Below are 19074 nucleotides of genomic sequence, written 5' to 3'. Positions count from 1 at the left end.
TCACAGACGTTACATTGTTCTAACCAAAAGAAATGAGCACTGACAAAGCGAGTGCAAATGCAACCACTCAAAATTTTAATGAAGCCCCTGAAGTTCAGTGTGTCTTGCAGGCACCAAGCATGTTGCTTGTTTATATTATGTAATTATGCTGGATGGATTCTTGATAAGTATCTGAATGATTTGAAGAGTTCAGTGCCTTCAAGGAGATAATGCAGTTACTTATCTTCACTGTAAAATCAACATTAGGAAAGTGAGATTGCATGTGTAATGATCAGCAATTATGAGTAATAATATGCCAAAGTGATCTGTTAAAATATGATCAGATTTGAAGTTCTATAGCAATTTCCCTGTTGATGGGTACTTTTATAGAATCACAGAGTGGGAAGGGGCCATACAGGCCATACTAGTCCAACCCCCTGCTCCATGCAGGATCAGGCCGAAGCACCCCAGACAATTGTTTGTCCCACTGCAGTTTGAAGACTGCCAGTGAAGGGGAGCTCACCACCTCCTAGGCAGCTGGTTCCACTGCTGAACTACTCTTATTGTAAAAAAAAAAAGTCCTAATATCCGGCTAGTACCTGTCCGCAAGCAATATAAACCCATTATTGTGAGTCCTATCTTTTGCTGCCTGACTTGGATAGCCCAGGCTAGCCCAATCTCATGAGATCTTGGAAGCTAAGCAGGGTTGGCCCTGGCTAGTATTTGGATGGGAGACCTCCAAGGAATACCAGGGTCTTGGCATGGAGGCAGGCAAGGCAAACCACTGTCAGCAGTGACTTGTCGCCACTTTCTATCACCTCTGCAGCCAACAGGAACAGCTCCCTGCCCTCCTCTAAATGACAAACTTTCAAAGACTTAAAGAAAACAATCATGTTCCCCCTCTTCCTCCTCTTCTCCAGAATGGACGTTCCGAAATCCCTCAGCCTTTCCTCACACGGCTTAGTCTCCAGGCCCCTGCTCTCCTTTGTCACCCTCGTCTGCACCTGCTCCATTCTGTCCACACCCATTTGGAGTAAGGGTTCAAGAACTGTACACAGTACTCCAGGTGTGGCCTGGCCAAGGTGGTGTACAGTGGGACCATGACATCTTGCAATCCGGATGTTATACTTTGTGTTAATTCAGGGGAAAATTGCTTCACTTTGTGACTGGCAATTATAACAATGCAAAGTAAAGAGTTTTGATTACTAACTGCCCCCCCCCCCCAAGCATAAGCAAAATTAGTATTTTGGCACTTCTTATTAAGGCTACACCACCGCAGACAGTAAGAAACACTGAAATAAACAGATCTGTGCACTAGCTTGCATCCATTCTCATGTTTCATATGTGCAATTTAAAGTACTACCCAAAAAAGGACAAAATTCCTCTCAGTCAGGAACCAAGCACTAACCCTTTAGGGGGAGGAGACTTGAAGATAAAGTTTGCTTACTTTTTCTGACTTTGAGAAGAAAAAAAAAGCAGGCTTGTTGACATTTGGGATTTTTACCAGAGTCACTCACAATGGCTCGAAGCACTGTAAGCCTAGTAACTCAGACTCCTTTGGCAGAGCATGATACTTGGAGATGCATAAAGTATAAGCATTTCACAGCTGTTTAGCCACAGAGAGAAAAACAGCTCTATTTTCACCTTTCACAGAATTCCTGGGCTGTTTCCTCAAATCAGAACCCTAAATTTGAACACTTACCACCCCCCAGCCAGCAGTGTCCAAGGTTACACTGACTGATAATTCAGAGACTTCAATTTCTAAGTGCTAGAAGCTGCCCCGTGCCCTTTAATGCTGCTTAATGGAGCTTGTTTTTCTAGATTGCCTCAGGTGAGGGAGCTGAAGTAGGGAACAGAAAATAAAGAGTGCAAACAGTTTTCTTTTTGTTGATGGCGCTCCCCTCCAGTAAACAATCAAACGTGTAGACAATGGTTTTGCAAGGCATTCCTTTATACTACATTTTAGAATAAATTAGTTTGCACTGATTTTGTTTTTGGTTCTTATGAATTAGACTGTTTTTCACTACAAAAAGACTTCAGCAAAGGGCATATTTTTGTGCTTTGGTCTATCCCAGAATTCTTCCAGAGACACATCATAGGCATTCTTCAAAATCATGCTTGTCTTGTACTTCAGGAAACATTGAAGCTTGCCGTTTGTATTTTCAGAAGTCTAGAGGGGGAAAAAAGGACTTTAAGAATACCCTTTTCATAGCTGGAAGAAACAGAACTTCATTTTGGCTCCCTTAAAAAAAGAAGAAAAAAGGATGTCAGACAGCAAATTATCTGCAATATTACACAGTTGGAATTATTTTGCTTGGAGTATAAACTAGCATGCAACTGTCCCTCATAGTACAGTGTACTTTCACCAAATACAGTTCCCTCATGTATCTTCACAAAGAATAACATACTGTACACTGCCCTCAGCTCTTTGTAGGAAGAATAGCATAAGTAATGATTTTTTTAAAATAATTTTTTAAAAGGAACACAGTATCTATTGAAACTGATGAAGGAATATGAACAGATCGTACTCACTTTTTGGATTATGTCAGTGTAATAAAAACCCTAACTGTATATATTCCACAAGTTTGTGACCATCTTGATCTCTGCTATCACGATTCCTGCATTCAGGCACTACAACCAGCTGTATTTAAACTGAAGTTAGGTACCACAAACACAACTTTTTACTGTGATTGTGTGCCCAGTATCTCATCCATCTCTCTTTCATGTATGCAAAATGTGATTGGGAACATCAGTTCCATCAAGTTCAAATTTACTGCTCAGTAAATACTCAAATGTTTTAACTGTGGTTTACTATGGTATCTTTATTTGGCCCTCACAACAAATTTGAGCATGATGGAACCAGGAAGTTTGCAACCAAGTTCTGCCCACATGAGAGGAAGAGAGAGGTGGGAAGGAAGAAAGGAATGCTAAAGTATGGCAACAAGCTTTGTTTGCACATGATTGTAGATTAATTACAATTTGTTGTGATGTCCGAATGCCAGCCATCACTCCAGGCAGATATCATAATAAACCATAGCTCACCAACCATGATTTTTATTAAATTCTGGTTTAGTGTGAGATTTGAATGTAGGCTGCCCAACAAACTGTAGTTTGTTAATATGGGTTGAACCAGGATTCTAAACCATAGTTTGTATCTAGCCCATTAAATATGATTTGCTTTGCCATATGAATGCAGAAATTTTAGTTTGCAGCACAGTCTGTTTTACTTTCCAGATACAGAGAAGCAACCAAATTCTTTCCAGATCCCCTTGCATTTAGCTATTGAAGTTTTCACAGCACACTCCTGTTCCTCTGCCTTCTTTCTATACACCGGCCCTCAGGTAATGATGACTCTCCTCCTTAAAAGGAAGTGGGACAAAAGATCTCACTTCATCACATGCTTGTACTTATGTTTCCAAATGACTCCTTAGAAATTGTTCCACATAAACCATTCTACCAGTCAGAAGCAGCTCACAGGCCACCTACTTCCAATATCTTCCTCTCCATAAAGAAAGCTCTCCATTCATATCCCCCCAAGTAAACTCCCCCCCCCCAAGATGAGATAAAAGGTTAGGGAATATGGTGGAATGGCAAAAGAATGGGGGAGGGTTGTGAAAGATCTGTTTTGTTTCAGAGTACAACTTGGGAAATGCATGAAGGATGAGGTGGCTTGCCCTGCCCTAGGCTTCTACCCCCCTCATTACTCTCTAGTTTATTACAGATGGCCTATACCAAGTAGTCTGTAATAGCAAACTTTGCTAGCAGATGAGAAAATGTAAAGGGGATTCATAGCACTTAGGGATTCTGCTTGGAGATAGACTGCAAGTCAAGTAGCAGACTGATTTATGAACAAATTGTAGTCTGTTCTGTCCCTCTTGCGAACAAACCAGGGTTTGTGCAACAAACTGTGGTTTAAGCAAACCATTGTTTATTGTGATGTCTGACTGTAGTCTGTGTTTAAAGGATAAGTTTAAAAAACAGATAGACCCAGGGGTCATTTCGTAGAAAAAGAGCTAGGGGAACTCATTAGTATAACTCATTAGCATTTGCCACACCCCCTGACATCACCGGAAGTGTGTCATAAGGCCACACCAACCACTCAGTTAGTCTTAGTCTTAAAGGTTAGTCTTAAAGGTGCTATTTGAACTCTTGGACTATTTTGCAGCAACAGACTAACACAGCTACCTTGGGGAAGCTCCTGGATGGGGCTGGGAGTTCTTGCGGAGGCCACGTGGAGTGGCCTCGGCCAGGCAGAGGGGGAGGACGCCAACTTACCCTCCTGCTTCTTCCTCCTTCTGCAACAGAATGAGGCTGGAAGAAGGGGCGGGGCTTCGTCGTGTGCCCCGCCCCCTGCACCTCACCCGGGGGAACAGCGATCCCCTGCGATCCCCCCCGAAATGACCTCTGGATAGACCAACTAAGATTACCAATACTGCAGAAAGGGAATAACTGATAATGCCAGTTAAGTCCCAATTCCATGGTTTTTACTACTATAGGTTTCTGATTGTAGGTTCCAACTAAAAGATTCCTGTGCAAATTATGGAGATAGAAATCCTCTGTAATATAAAATTTCAACTTCAGTTTCTGGAGTGTTTCTGCCATATGTGTTGGGTTGTCCTACCACTACCTCCCTATAGATGGGATCTGCTGCTTATGAGGCAGTGGAGGGAGTGCAGTAGCTCACTGCAGTCAATAATCCAGCTTAGTCTCTCTGCCTCTGCTGTTTCCATGTTGGACATTTAGTCTCAGCAACTCCACACAAAGGCACCCCAGAGAAGTTCCCTTTTCATGCTACATACATCCACCAGCCATCAGTGATGTCTTTGTAAATACAAGCTAGAAAGCACAATTGCCCTATGAGGAGGACCCTTAATGACTGTTTGCAGTTAATGGCAGTCTATTCCTTTACTGGGACTAAGGAAAAGAAAAATACCACTGGGAGCACATTTAACTGGTGCTCCAGTGCCTATACTGAGTCCACATTTATTTTCTGGTTGACTTCAAAGTGATGACTATGACTTCTAAAGTCCTAAATAGCTTAGGTCTTCTTGGGAAGACTGGTTCTTCTCTGACATCTCACTGCAACCTCTGAGGTAGGCTGTAAACAAGCTCTTCAGTTTATTATCTGTACACTGAGTTTACAGCCACAAAGACTGTAGAGATGTGGGCTTGACAACTGTTCTCTGGTTAAGAAATTCCTTTCTCCTATTGCTCACCAAAGCCCAAACATCTTTCAGAAGTGTTTTTTTTTTTTAAAAAAAGAAGTGTTTTAAAGATTCTTTTTATATTACAGTAGAGGATTAAGGTTTCTAAACTATTTTAATTTGGCTAATTCAGTTCCCATCATTCCATTTACCCCATCCTTGCTTAGAAATGTCCAAATGAGTCTCAGTACAAGCACATAAAACAAATATACTTAAAAGCAGTCCAATTTGTGAAAGGCTGTATGAGAAAGGGATTTTATGATCAAGATTGTGGATGTGGGTGAGACAACAGGAGCAGGATAGCCCTGATCTATAGGATAAGGAGATTGTGAGGGAGTGCCTGCAATGGCTACATACAACTAGCTTGTCTCTCTTAATAGCTCCTTTTCAAATGGGTAAATATTGTTTGCCATTAAAATATATGGGAATTTTGCGATTGATTGATTGATTGTGACTACATCAATTGAGACTTTTAAAAATATTCTGTTGTACTTTTGCAAGGAATGTACAAACTTCTTTAGCAAATGCTTGGTAAATGGTGAAGGAACTTAAGGTGCCTCCCTCCCTCCCTCCCTCCCTTTCTCTCTCTTTCTCTCTCTCTCTCTCTCACACACACACACACACACTCTCTCTCTCTCTCTCTCTCTCTCTCTCTCTCTCAGCTTGGAAAGAAAGGAATAAAAATGTAACTGGAAAATTAAATTTTTAAAGAATGCTGAATACAGAAGGTTCTCGCAAAAGGGTTTCTGGTGATACAGAGGCTACAGATGATAGAAACTGCATGTCACCTGTAAATTGCCATTGCCATTACTGGAGTTGTTGCAATGTTCATGAACGTATTAATGGATGATGGGCAAGGTGCCAAAAAATAAATGCAAACGCTGTTGACGGATGTAAAATATTAGTCTGACTTGGAGAACATCATTTAGAAGCTAGGGATGGGGAACTGTATGCTGTTGCCAGGAACGTAACTAAGGTGGGGCCACAGAGCAGCATAGGGAAAGGAAAGTGAAACAAGGTTCAGAGGTAGGCGGAATGGCTAGGTTCTTTCGGCAGAGAAGCTGAAAGAAAGCCAGTGCTGTGTGGTGGGATTTTCAAGGCAAGGAATGAGCAGAGGTGGTTTGCCATAGCCTTCCTCTGCATAGCAACCCCTCTTTTTTGGTGGTCTCCAATCCAAGTACTAACTGTAGCTGATCCTGCTTAGCTTCCAAATTCTGATGAGATTGGGCTAGTCAGCGCTATTCTGGCTGTTATAATTAAGTGCTGTCAAGTTGCAAACGACGCATGCAACCCTAAGACCCTAGGACCATGAGGTTTTCAAGGAAAGAGGTTTGCCATTGTCTTCCCCTTCGGTCCGCTCCCTTTGCAAAAAGCTCCAAATGTCAGCCAGTGCAGCTTTGCACTTTTGCAGCCTCTCCAGCGGGCTTGGGCACCTTGCAAACCGGTGGGCATTCCGTGGCATGAATACAGACCCAGGTGCACAGCGTATGTGTGTGTGCATTCAAGGGCTTGCCAAACGCATGCATTTACAACTCAGTGGGCTGGCTTTTCTTGTCGCCTTTTAGTTTATTTTAATTTTATTATTTCTGGTGACGTCGCCCCCGGTGGCTCCCCCCAAATTTTCTGGCTACAGGCCTGTAGCTGACCCTGCTTAATTTCTGAGTTTTCCCAAGCTTGGGCTAGTATAGGCTATTTGGGCTTTTTTAATATAGCCAAAGGAAAAGAGGGGCAGAGGATGAGGACAAAAATCTATTAACAGAAGGGCCTGTGTACTGTTGGCAGGGAGGGCAGGCAGAGTGCAGGAGAAGCCAAAGGATACTCAAGGCCAGGAAAATGAATAAGAGCACCTAGAAGCACAGACTGAAGAAAAGGAAAGACATAGGCTAAGAAGCAAGACTTGTTGAAAGAATAGATATGGGAGGCAGGAGACTGAGGGGAAGGGGTGCAGGGGCATGGAGTTAATCACAATCGTAGTTGGGAACAAAAAGAATGAAGGCTTGGGAGAATTTTGTGTGGCAACTTCATACAGGAGAGGTGGATTGCTCTTGAAGCCATAGTCAGAGGTAGTGTTGCCAACTGCCTGGAGATAAAAATCCTGTCCTTTCGTAGAGGCTTCATGGAATGTTATTTACCTTCATGCCATGCAAAGTGTCAGCTGACCATTTCTCCCCTCTGCTCACGGGCTCTTACTCCACACAGGTCCTGTGTCCTCAGAAATAAACCTTCCTGGGGTTGGGAAGAACTGCTGGGGGAGAGTGTTGCAAAGACTGGGAATCCTTGCATGGACCTCTTAAGGTCCTTGAGCTCAATCCAACCCTAAATCTCACATCATCTTGCCTGGCTACAGCTCTCTATTTTGGGACTGTTGAGGAGTGATTAACTATGGAACTGAAAGGATAAGATACTGATTTCTGTGTCAATCCAAATTCTAGATGTATAAACAGCAATTTTATACTTGGGCACACTTAACTTCATCATGACAAAGCTCTATTACATTCCTCTTGGTATATTTATACATTGAACATTTGGATGTTTGGTTAGTGAAAGAAACCTTTCTATAATGTTCAAAGTAGCTTTAAACCAAATCCATTGCCACTGGCAAGAGCAGGCAGCATGCACGGGACTCTTAATTTTATTATTATTTACACAAACTAATCACTCACCTGATTTTGAGCCGGCTCAAAACAACCCTTTGACTTGTTCTGTTTCAGGGTCAAGGTCGATATCATAGAAGCAAGGCCTTGTAGGCAATCCTGGCATAGTGCTCATCTAGGGGAACAATGAACTAAAAGTTACAGTCCTGAAACTGTAAGCTGATAACCACTCTGCGCACATATACCCATGGTGAAGTGAAAGACCATATTGTTCTTCACGGACCCATAACTACAGATGCATTTAAAAGACAAAACGAATCAAACCATCTGCTACTACAATCCCCTTTGCTAAATTCTAATGCTTAAACAGATTCATTTGTGCTTCAGATTCCTCACAAATGTACACAAGAAGAAATTCAAGGAAAGAAAATGAAAGGCAATACTTTGTGAAACTCCATGATACAAGGATCTAAGAAATAATTTCAAGATTTTGATATTAGGAAAGTAAATATTTAATAAAAATTGAAGCCATTCAGATAAATACTGTACAAGTCTACTTCTCAGTGCTATCTAGATTGTTAATTTAGGGTACTACTGGCAATATTCACACAAAAGGATTTTAAATATGAACATCAATTCTATCAACTTAAACAGATTTACATTAATTATTACTGGTGAAATATGCTTGTAATATGAATTTCTAATGCTCACAATCACCATTTTTATTACACCAATCTTATTTTATCTCAGTTATTAATTTTGTCACTATTCAAAACAAGTTGTATTTTGAGTTTATGTGTTGCTTTGGGGCATCATGATTGGATTCATCACACCAGACAGTTGGCTAGTAACTCACAAACTCACAATGATCTGGATGCTCTGGAGAACTAGGAGGAATAGTGGTAAGCTGATCTCTAGGAGGAGGAACTTCTCCTCCTGTCACCTATGTCAGAGTCGCTGTTGCCTTTCACATGTATGTCCACACAGCCAATCATGAGGTGAATCATACATAGAAGGTAAGGAAACACTCTTTGACTGCCTAGGCAACACATTAAGAACATACATAAGAACATAAGAGAAGCCAGTGTTGGATCAGGCCAATGGCCCATCCAGTCCAACACTCTGTCACACAATGGCCAAAAATACCAGGTGGCATCAGGAGGTCCAGCAGTGGGGCCAAGACACTAGACGCCTCCCCACTGTTGTTCCCCCCAAGCACCAAGAATACAGAGCATCACTTGCCTCAGACTGAGAGTTCCTATCTATACCTTGTGGCTAATAGCCACTGATGGACCTCTGCTCCATATGTTTATCCAATTCCCTCTTGAAGCCATCCATGCTTGTAGCTGCCACCACCTCCTGCGGCAGTGAATTCCATATGTTAATTTCACATTGTCCTTCCACTCCCCTGTGCCAGAATTCTCAAGTGCCAGTGCAACAATGTGTATGCACAATATGAAATATTAGCCAACCAACTCATAACTTTCAATAAAAATGGATCCGTTTCTGTGTGCTTGCAGATGGCAGCTCATAATCGGATGACAATTGGCTTCATGATTACACAACAGGGAAAGATCATGCAGCACTAATTATTAAACTATTAAAAGGTCAACAATCGGCTGAAAGTATTGTCGTTTGGACCTGACTGAACAGTTTAATTTATGCTTTAGCAATAATATACATGAATTAGCCATTCAATGGCAGAAGGCCTGATCAAATTTTCTATCTGGGCTGTACCCAAATTCTGCAGGTGTGCCTACAGTTCACATTCCACTGAAGCCAATACAATTGTTCAAAAACCGTAAAGACTCTGCAACTTGTACTTTTGCTCATGATGTTTAGGGTGTTGAGGAGACGGTGCCAAGAAGACTGGGTGATGATAACTCTGAGCACCCTCAATCGGTGGAGAGGAGAAGGGAAGGAAAAGGGGCAAAGGCCAGTTGACGCTTCCATAAGCCTCTCTGCCATCAGTTAGCACACAGGTAGACAATAATAGCCAGCATAACCTGCAGATTTGGATGCAGCTTTCATACTTGGTATGTGTTGCAGCACCCCTTGCTTGTACTGACAGTGCTGAAAGTACCTTTACAAAAGAAATTAGAGGAGAGAGGTTAGACCAGGGGTCCCCCTTACCTTTTAGAGCTTCCAGGCACCTTTGGAATTCTGAAACAGGGTGATGGATGCAACCACACATTGGCTGCCATAGAAGGTGGAGCTAACCGCTAAAACGTCAGCATTTCAGGGAGAAGCTCTGTTTAATGGGATGTCTTTTAAAATTAACATATTACTTAAAATATTATTGTAATGCAGTGGAAATCATTCTGCTGTGGTGGCAGCTGTTGCTGAAGCAACTTTTAAAAAATCTGCACAGCCAATCAGATCTCCAGTGATCACTCAGAAGCACTGCTGAGTAAAAGCCCCACCTGGACCTGCCCACTTTCTAAAAACACTCACTGGATGCCTAAAAAGGCGTCAGGGGACCCTCGGGTTAGATATTTCTAGAGTAACATGGCATTCCCAGCCTTTTCTTGTAACTGAAACTGGGAGAAGGGGGTCAGTAAGGAGAGAAATATAGATATAAGTAAGAAGCAAGTGCTTAATCCTTCCTGATTCTGTAAATATACCCCTCGGGCACTTTTTATTTTTCTCTCACACACATATACCTCAAAATCAAAACTGAGCCCAACTCTTTCACTCTATGTATGTGTGAATAACATCAGCAGGGAGACTGCAAACAAGAATTAATACGCAGAAAGGGCTCCTCTCCCTCCCATCCCCCAATTTCCCCTGAAAGTGCTTCTTGCCAGTGTATTCCTATTATCAGCAAGTTTAGCTGTATGCTCCAGACATTGCTGAGTGATGAGGTTCTAGTGGGACTGCTACAAATTTTCTTTGGATAAAAGTGAGCACACATTGGAGACATCGTAATTTTGTAAAATTTGGTCCATTTACAAATACACAAGCAGAACAGAACACAGATGGAGGGAGGGGCATTCCTACAAGACAGTTGATCAATTACCACACAGCAGATCCTGTACCCCAGTGAGCAATTTCTCAGCACATACTCTGATTTCCCTCAGCAGACGGTAACCTTTTCCAAGTTTTTGATGGGTCGTTGAACAAGAGATCTAGCGAGCTAGTTGAGACCACCTCCTAACAATTAGCTCTTGTTGATAAACATCAGCAGACCATTAACCTAGTAAAGCAATGATCTGCCAGAAGTTGTAATAATATGTTTCATTAAAAGCCAAAGTTTCTTTGACAGAGAGTGTCACCAGACCCTTAAAGACACTCATGTGGAGAATTTGGCCTTACAGAGGCACCAACCACTGGTTGTGCAGAATTCCATTTGGTCATCACAGTCTTATAGATCATTACCACACAGGGCCACTGGCATAGGGGACAGAGGGGACAAAATTCGGGGGACTCAAGTCAGCTGGAGGATCCTTGAAGCCAGCCTCATGCTGCATCCAGCTGAATGTCTTTCCATTTATTTTAATGCAGTTCTGGCTGAAGCCACTAGGGGTCCAGGGAAGCCGGAGCACAGTAAAATGTGCTCTAATATTGGCTAGACTTCCCTTTCTCCATGACTGAGGCAAACTTGTCTAAACTCATCAACTAATCCAGCAATGGAACAAGACAAACCACCCAGGCTGATAACTGCTATACTGTCAGCCTGCAGCCTGTTAACCAAGGTCATTTTCTATAATAGTCTAGCCTTTCTCGCTTCCTTTCCTTGCACCCAGGTCAGCCAGATCTTACAAAGCAGTAGTTAGGGTGTTGCACCAAGGTTGCACCAACCTTCCCCTCTCTTTTCCTTAATTTATGTCCCTCTTTTCCACATTTTTCTCATTCATTTCTATCTCCCTCCACCTAATTTTTCTGTGTCCCCCCCCATTTATTTTAACTTCTGGGTCTCAAGACCTTCTCTTCTGGGCTTGCCAAGCCCCTGCTAGGGGCGGGCGAATTCCTGCCCGGGAGGCCTGTTACCCGCCACCGGTGGATCGGGCCCCGGGGGAACTCCACCCCCTGCTGGAGGGTGTCCCCAGCGTGATGATGTCACCCGGAGGTGACATCATCACGCTGGCCACGTTGTGGGGGGGGGGACACTCTGTGAACCGAGGGAAAACTCTATGGTTTCCCCTCAAGTCACGGTGCCCCGCCCCCAATGTGGGCGATGTGATGACATCACTTCCGGTAGCCAGGAATCCCCCCTCTTTGAAGGTATGTCAACTTGGCAACCCTATTCTCATCCCTATTCTGCTTGGTGACAAAATGTACTTAAGAGTAGTATAGTAGCAAACCTTTGTTAATATTATGAATAGAAGGAGGGAGATTAATCTTTCCCCATGATCTAACAAAGTAGTAAACTCTCCTCCCCTTTACATGCATGGTAATGGAACATTAATCTGTTTTAGTGGTTATACATGTGGAACAGAAGTTACAACTCCCAGTTCAGGCACTGGGCTGTTAATCATTACTGTGCTGGTGGAAGATCTAATAGCTCTTTGTAAAGGCTACTTTGCTATATTACAAATGATGTAAATTTTTAAAATAGCATTAAAATTAGATCTATAACAAATACTGTACCCAGTATTTCTCCCCAGTGGGGACCCAAAGCTGCACTGTTCTCCTGTCTTCCATTTTATCCTCACAACAGCCTTGTGAGGCAGGTCTGGCTGAGAGTGTGTCACCCAGCTACCTTCCATGGCAGGTTGGGATCTAAGTATTAGAAACACATAGGTTGCTTAAAAGCTCTCTCATTATTTGCTGCCTGTCGTGAAGATAACCTGGTTTAGGGTGTTCCAATTTTCTTCATGTTTGGCACTGTAACTTCCATCATTATTCTGGGGTTAGTGGCCAGTTTTCAAACATGTAGCATTATTTACTGAGTTATGCTGCAGCCTGCCACAGAGACCCTTAGCTTCAGTTGCAAATAGCATGATGTGGCGGTGGTTTGTCTTACATGGGCCAGGATTTCCCCATGCCTTTCAATTTTGGCCATGAAACTCCGACAATCCTCCTGAAACTGGTGGCCAATTTTGAGTCTCCTAGCTTTATTCTTGCATGAGTTATGCCTGCCAGTCTGATGTAGTGGTTAAAGTGTCAGACTAGGAACTGGGAATCCAGGTTCAAATCCCGACTTTGCCATGGAAACTTGCTGGGTGACCTTGGGCCAGTCATATACTCAGCCTAACCTACCTTACAGGGTTATTGTGAGAATAAAATGAAGGAGAGTACGAATGATGTAAGTCACTTTAGGTTCCCATTGGGAAGAAATGTGGGGTATAAGTAAAGTAAAGTAAAGTAAATAGATAAACAATATGAACAGATAGGCCAATCCTTTTATTACTATAGATTCATGGTAACAGCAAGCCACGAGATTTGTTTGTTTTGTTATGATTTTTGGTTTGAATCAGGTTCGTGTGTGTGTGGGGGAGATGGAATCTTTGTCCAGGGGCCCAAGGTGGCTCTCAGCAGCCCTGTTGCCACAGCACCTACCTATATGTGTATGGACACCAATTTATAGGTATTTTAGTTTTACAGACTAATTACACATTAAAAATCTCAAGAGAACCACTGTACCATATAAATCTTAAGTGTTTTTACTTAATATTGTACCAACAATGTATAGAAAGCAAGATTTATATCTTATACATACTGTATGCTTAACACAGGAGAAGAAACGAAATCCCTTCAAAAGAAGAATTTATAAACGAAATTTATGAAACAGCAGAGATGGATAATCTAACTTTAATTTTGAGAGGACAAAATGGAATGGCTTTTGAAAAAACACGGTCCAAATTTTATAAATGGATTGAAGAAAATCATGTCTGATTTCCACAGGCATACAACCGAAATGGAACAATGAACTACATGCTTTATTGTATGCAAAGATCTCTCTATATAAACTATAAAGTGTGAAAAAGATGTGAAAAAGTAAAAATAATAACTGGTTAATGTATGAGGTTAAGAATTAGATATAAGAAGAATGTATACTATTCCCCGATTATACGTTTGTTTGTCTTTTATAAAATAAAAAAATATATGGGGAAAAAATCTCAAGAGAACCAGTACAGGCATTACTACAACATGGGGGGAGGGGGAGAAATACATGAAAGGCTTTTAGTGACTTTCTCAGTTACTCTAACATTTGTCTGCTTTATTAGAATAGGAAGATTTTTAAGACGTAAAGATTACATAGCAGAAAACAGAATACATAGCAGAGAACCTATGAAAACTTGATCCAGTAACTTGTTTTCTTTAGCACCATCTAAGAAACCCATTAACTAAACAGATTCCTTCACTTAATTAAACAATCTAAATCTATAACGAGAGTCAAGTGAAATATTGTATCTTTCTTAAAAGAACATGGAAAATGTATGAACTATGAACAAACAGAAATGTTTCCCAAGCGGTTTCCAACCTAAGGAGCTGATGCACTTAAAGCCAAAGCTGGTTGTATCCTGCCAAAAGGGTCTATACTAAACGAGGTAATTTCAAATACGCTGATATTTTGGCACTGTCTGGAAGACGGGCTACGAGGAAAGAACTGATCTAGTGGGCTGGATGACAACAGGCACAAGATGGGCTGTGGCCACGACAGACAGCCATACAGTTGGAAGAGACAGAAAGTACCATAAGGGCCATGTAGTGCATTGTGCCACTGAGCAAACACAGTTACTGCCCCCCTCCTATTAATCCAAGAATGGCATTGCATGTGCCAAAGCATGGCACAAGGGGAGGGTAGGACCATCAAATAGTGCTAGTGAAAACTTGATCCAGTAACTTGTTTTCTTTAGCACCATCTAAGAAACCCATTAACTAAACAGATTCCTTCACTTAATTAAACAATCTAAATCTATAACGAGTCAAGTGAAATATTGTATCTTTCTTAAAAGAACATGGAAAATGTATGAACTATGAACAAACAGAAATGTTTCCCAAGCGGTTTCCAATCTAAGGAGCTGATGCACTTAAAGCCAAAGCTGGTTGTATCCTGCCAAAAGGGTCTATACTAAACGAGGTAATTTCAAATACGCTGATATTTTGGCACTGTCTGGAAGACGGGCTACGAGGAAAGAACTGATCTAGTGGGCTGGATGACAACAGGCACAAGATGGGCTGTGGCTACGACAGACAGCCATACAGTTGGAAGAGACAGAAAGTACCATAAGGGCCATGTAGTGCATTGTGCCACTGACTGAGCAAAAACAGTTACTGCCCCCCTCCTATTAATCCAAGAATGGCATTGCATGTGCCAAAGCATGGCACAAGGGGAGGGTAGGACCATCAAATAGTGCTAGCAAAGTGAATGGACCGATATCATCCAAGCAAATGAGCCAAGATGCATATTAAAGAAAAGAATAACAATACACAATATGTTGATAACAATAACAATACGCATATGTCAGAGACGACACAATATGTCAGAGATCCTGAGAACTGCCAGCTTTCAGTAGCCATTGTTCTTGCATGCTCAGTAGGGAGAAGACTTGGACTTATTCTACACTCAGAAGCTCCAGCCTTGGCTATTGATCTGAGCCTTTGTGGAATAATGCTGACATTATACTGCCCACAGGCTATTTTCTTCACAGCCAGGACTGGTTTTTTTTTAATGCTTTGGGAAATGAAAGGAGAAATTTGCAAGATGCTTGATAGGTTCAGTGCCCTGAGCCACACAGAACTGACACTGCTTTGTATATGCACATTTATTTATCCCAGTGGTCCCAGAATCCTATCATCGCATCCTTATATTAGCACAATTAGTTTGAGCTATGGTGGTTGCAAAATAATTTCAACACTAGTAAGTGCATGAAATATGAACGGAAAATTGTTAATACTGAAGTAAAAAGAGCATCATTATGAAAAAGCATGATTTAACTAAGATCATATAGTTCAGCTTGAAGAAGCAGAGAAAATATATAACTTTTAAAAAGGATTCAAGAGATATCCTGAAGGTGGCATGGGTTGTCATAAGTGGCCACCAGCCTGTCCTGCTCCAAGAAAAAGAATCCCAAAATTTCAGATTGAAATAACAGATGCTTACTAGAAGCAAAATGGAATTGCCTTGCAAAAGGATCAGCTTTAAGAAACTTTAATAATTTCAGTCTTTCAGACAGCATTCTTTTCAAGACCACAGACATAATCTCAGTAGATATATTCAGTGCCTCAAAATAAATACCTAGATTATGAAAGCAGCCTAATCACAATTTTTAGTTAGTGTTTAAATGAAAGTTTAATAATAAAGTTTTATGAAGATCTCGGATTTGGTTCTGTTTGGGAAAATAAATATACAAAACCAGATCAACTTAATGAAAATAGTCCATTGCTACTCTTGGCATGCCATTACCAGCCATTATTAAAATATTATTTTTCATTTTTAAATGGCATAACTTCATTTGCTGGTTTTCTGAGGCACAAAGTCAGGCAACAGGTGCGGGCTTTCTTTCCTGATTGTTTGCTTAATTTAAGCAAAGGCTGGATAAGAAAGTGTAATGGCAGTCTTGTCCAGGTAGGGAAGTATTCTATTTCTTTTATTCTTTTAAATGCCACCTGACATTTAAATTACGACAAAGAAAGTATACTTCTATAGCACAGGGTGATCTAAATCCTTCCCTTTAGCTTATGTGAAGCGGAACTCCGATCTCGTCAGATCCTGGAAGTTAAGCAGCATTGGCCTTCGTTAGTAGTTCAATGGGAGACCACCAAGGATGTTCCGGGTTGCTACCCAGAAGCAGGCAATGGCAAACTACCTGTGAACGTCTCTTACTTTGAAAATGCTATGGGGCGGTCATAAGTCAGCTGAGACCTACACACAGCTCTGAACTGATAAGGCCTGATCAAGATATGGAGACAATGAAGTGGTAATGAGGTAGTAGAGTGGGATGGTATTATTTCAGACTGTGGGGAAAGCAGTGCATTTTTCAACGGTCCTCTACATTAATACTAGCACAGAGTGCAAAAGGCTAGAACCTTTCTCCCTACTACTTTTAATTTGCAGGGATTTTTTTCCCCCATGGGAGATTATTAAGCATGTGATCACTCTGCTGTGCAGTCTGAAGTGGTACATTCCATTTTAACACTTAGAATTCTACCACATCATTCTGCTGTTGCTGCAAACCTGACCCAATTCCCTCTACATGGGGCTGCCATTGACATTGTAAAGAGTTTGTGGGTGCTGTCAGACTCAGCCTTTCTATTAGAAATGCCGGTTAGTGTCATGGCTAAGAGAGCCGTTTTTTCAATTGAATTTTGCTTATCCATAGGCTCTTTTGATCTAGCTGTTCTGATACATGGTATGTGCTCTCTAGATTGGAGTACTCTAACACACTACACAAGGCTTAACCATTTTTATTTAGTGAAATGCAGCAGCCCACTTGTTAGTTGGGATGACCCATTTTGAATGCATAACACTTGCTGTGAAAGAATCACATTGACCATTATTTGCTTCAATTTACGGTCTTGTTCTTATCTTTAAAGTGTGTCAACTGTGCCTTTTGTTAAGGCTGTTCTTGGTGAATGATGCTGAGAATTATATTTATACTGATCTTGGTGATTTGTGTCTTTATGGTTTTACTTTACCTTTCTGTCACATTAGCACTGATTCCCTGCAGAAAAATAAGGATTTTAATATTTAAAGAAATACAGAAAACTGGTGGCTGAAAGGCTTTTGACTGGCATTAGTAAATGTGGACACATCATACCAGCTGGTTGGTCATTTGCTCCCAGGTTCAATTCAAATTTCTGGTTCTAGTTCTTACCGTTAAAGCTCTAAATGGCCTAGGAACAGGGTATTTCAAAGACCATGTTGTCCCATATCATTATGCCCAGCAAGTGATATATTCTTCAAGAGTACTGTTCTGTATGCTCCTCACTATCTAAGATTAGCTGCGGGGCCACAAGAGACAGGGCCCTTTCTGTCATGGTGCTTCATCTCTGGAAGAAACTTCCCTGCAGATACTATCCTAGTGTTTCATCTGTCACATTTTTGGCAATGTAAAGATATTTATCCATGGCTTTCCTTCAGGCCCTATACCAAGATGTGGTTAATATGATTTAACTTGCCTCTCTTTCAGGGCTGATTATTCTTTTTGCCATTTAATGATATCTAGTGTGATCTGGTTGTATTAACTGTACTTTTTATATACTGCAGTTCTAAACAATATTTTGCTGTGTTTTTAAAGACTTTTAATATGTTGCTTGTATAGAATCACTTGATTTTATTACTCAATGCTGGTTTGTAGCAGCTGGGTTTTTTTGTATATTTTTAATGTTATTGAGGTATTTTATTTAGTGTGGAGTGAGTGAGAACGAAGGGACAAAAATACTTCAGATAAATAACATTCTATGCTGGAAATACAACCATATCTCTTGGACCAACATTCAGTAGTGACTAGTTAAGTAGCTTTTAAAAATATTCCTCATTGGTACTACACAAGCATTATTACCTCAGCAGTCTAGGTTTTCTCTGGAAAAACAATAATTTTGGACTGAGCATACCAAATACAATTTATCCCCCCCCCAGTTCCCTCAAAAACAGATGGGCAAGTAGGCCACTTCTTCATAAGAGATGGCTCTGTTTTAATATTTAAGGGAGATACTGAATTACAAAAAGAAAAATAGAAAACACTGAACATGTGAATTGAAACTATAGCCTTACATCACTTAACCAGACACCTTCAAGAAATATGTTCTTGGGATAGATCTGAATGAATAACATAGATGTGGTATTTTAATTTTAATGCAGCAGAAAAAGTTATTTTGCAAGTAACCAAAATGCACCTAGGAAGACAAGTCTATGCAAAGATGTCCACGAATCATACATATTGAAATGGTGGAAGTGCACTAGAGCTATTAAATATTGGAAAATATCAAAAGGAATTAGGCATAATATTAAAAGTATACACAAATTATTACTGTTAAATTATGTAGCTACTATTCCAAGGAAATTTTGGGAGATACTATTATACGTCGTAGCAACTGCTAGATTAATATTAGCTGAAATATGGAAGGTGAAGAAAATACCAATGAGGATAACTTTTCTAGATTAGGTCACAGTGTTTATATATGCATGTAAACTTCTAGCTTTTCAAGAAGATGATGATGTGAATAAAATTGACTCAGTATGGCAAGAAGTCCTACGCTGAATGGAATAAGCAATGTTAAATTGGAAGGCTAAATATTTGTCTTATAATCAGGGCTATTTTTGGGCAGGAACGCACAGGAATGGAGTTCCAGCTGGCTCACAAGTTGGCCACGCCTAGCAGGAACTTATTATCATAATAGGCCACACC

At 41.0% G+C, this 19074-nt stretch overlaps 1 protein-coding gene across 1 annotated transcript in view; it reads right to left on the bottom strand.

The window, feature by feature from the left end:
* Nucleotides 1-908: 908 nt before the first annotated feature.
* Nucleotides 909-19074, bottom strand: part of MTHFD1L (methylenetetrahydrofolate dehydrogenase (NADP+ dependent) 1-like) — a gene marked incomplete at its 5' end in the record, with an annotated part of 215451 nt that continues 197285 nt past the window's right edge. Inside the window, 2 exons of the mRNA XM_015426158.1 lie at nt 909-2221; nt 7847-7952. Coding sequence (XP_015281644.1) covers nt 7863-7952 — 90 coding nt within the window. The remainder of the gene's footprint in view (nt 2222-7846; nt 7953-19074) is intronic.

Source organism: Gekko japonicus, unplaced genomic scaffold (genome assembly GCF_001447785.1).
Source record: "Gekko japonicus isolate JY-2015 unplaced genomic scaffold, Gekko_japonicus_V1.1 scaffold223, whole genome shotgun sequence".
Classification (NCBI taxonomy): Eukaryota; Metazoa; Chordata; class Lepidosauria; order Squamata; family Gekkonidae; genus Gekko; species Gekko japonicus.
The sequence above is the reverse complement of the archived record's forward strand: the minus strand, read 5'-3'. Positions and strand labels throughout refer to the sequence as shown.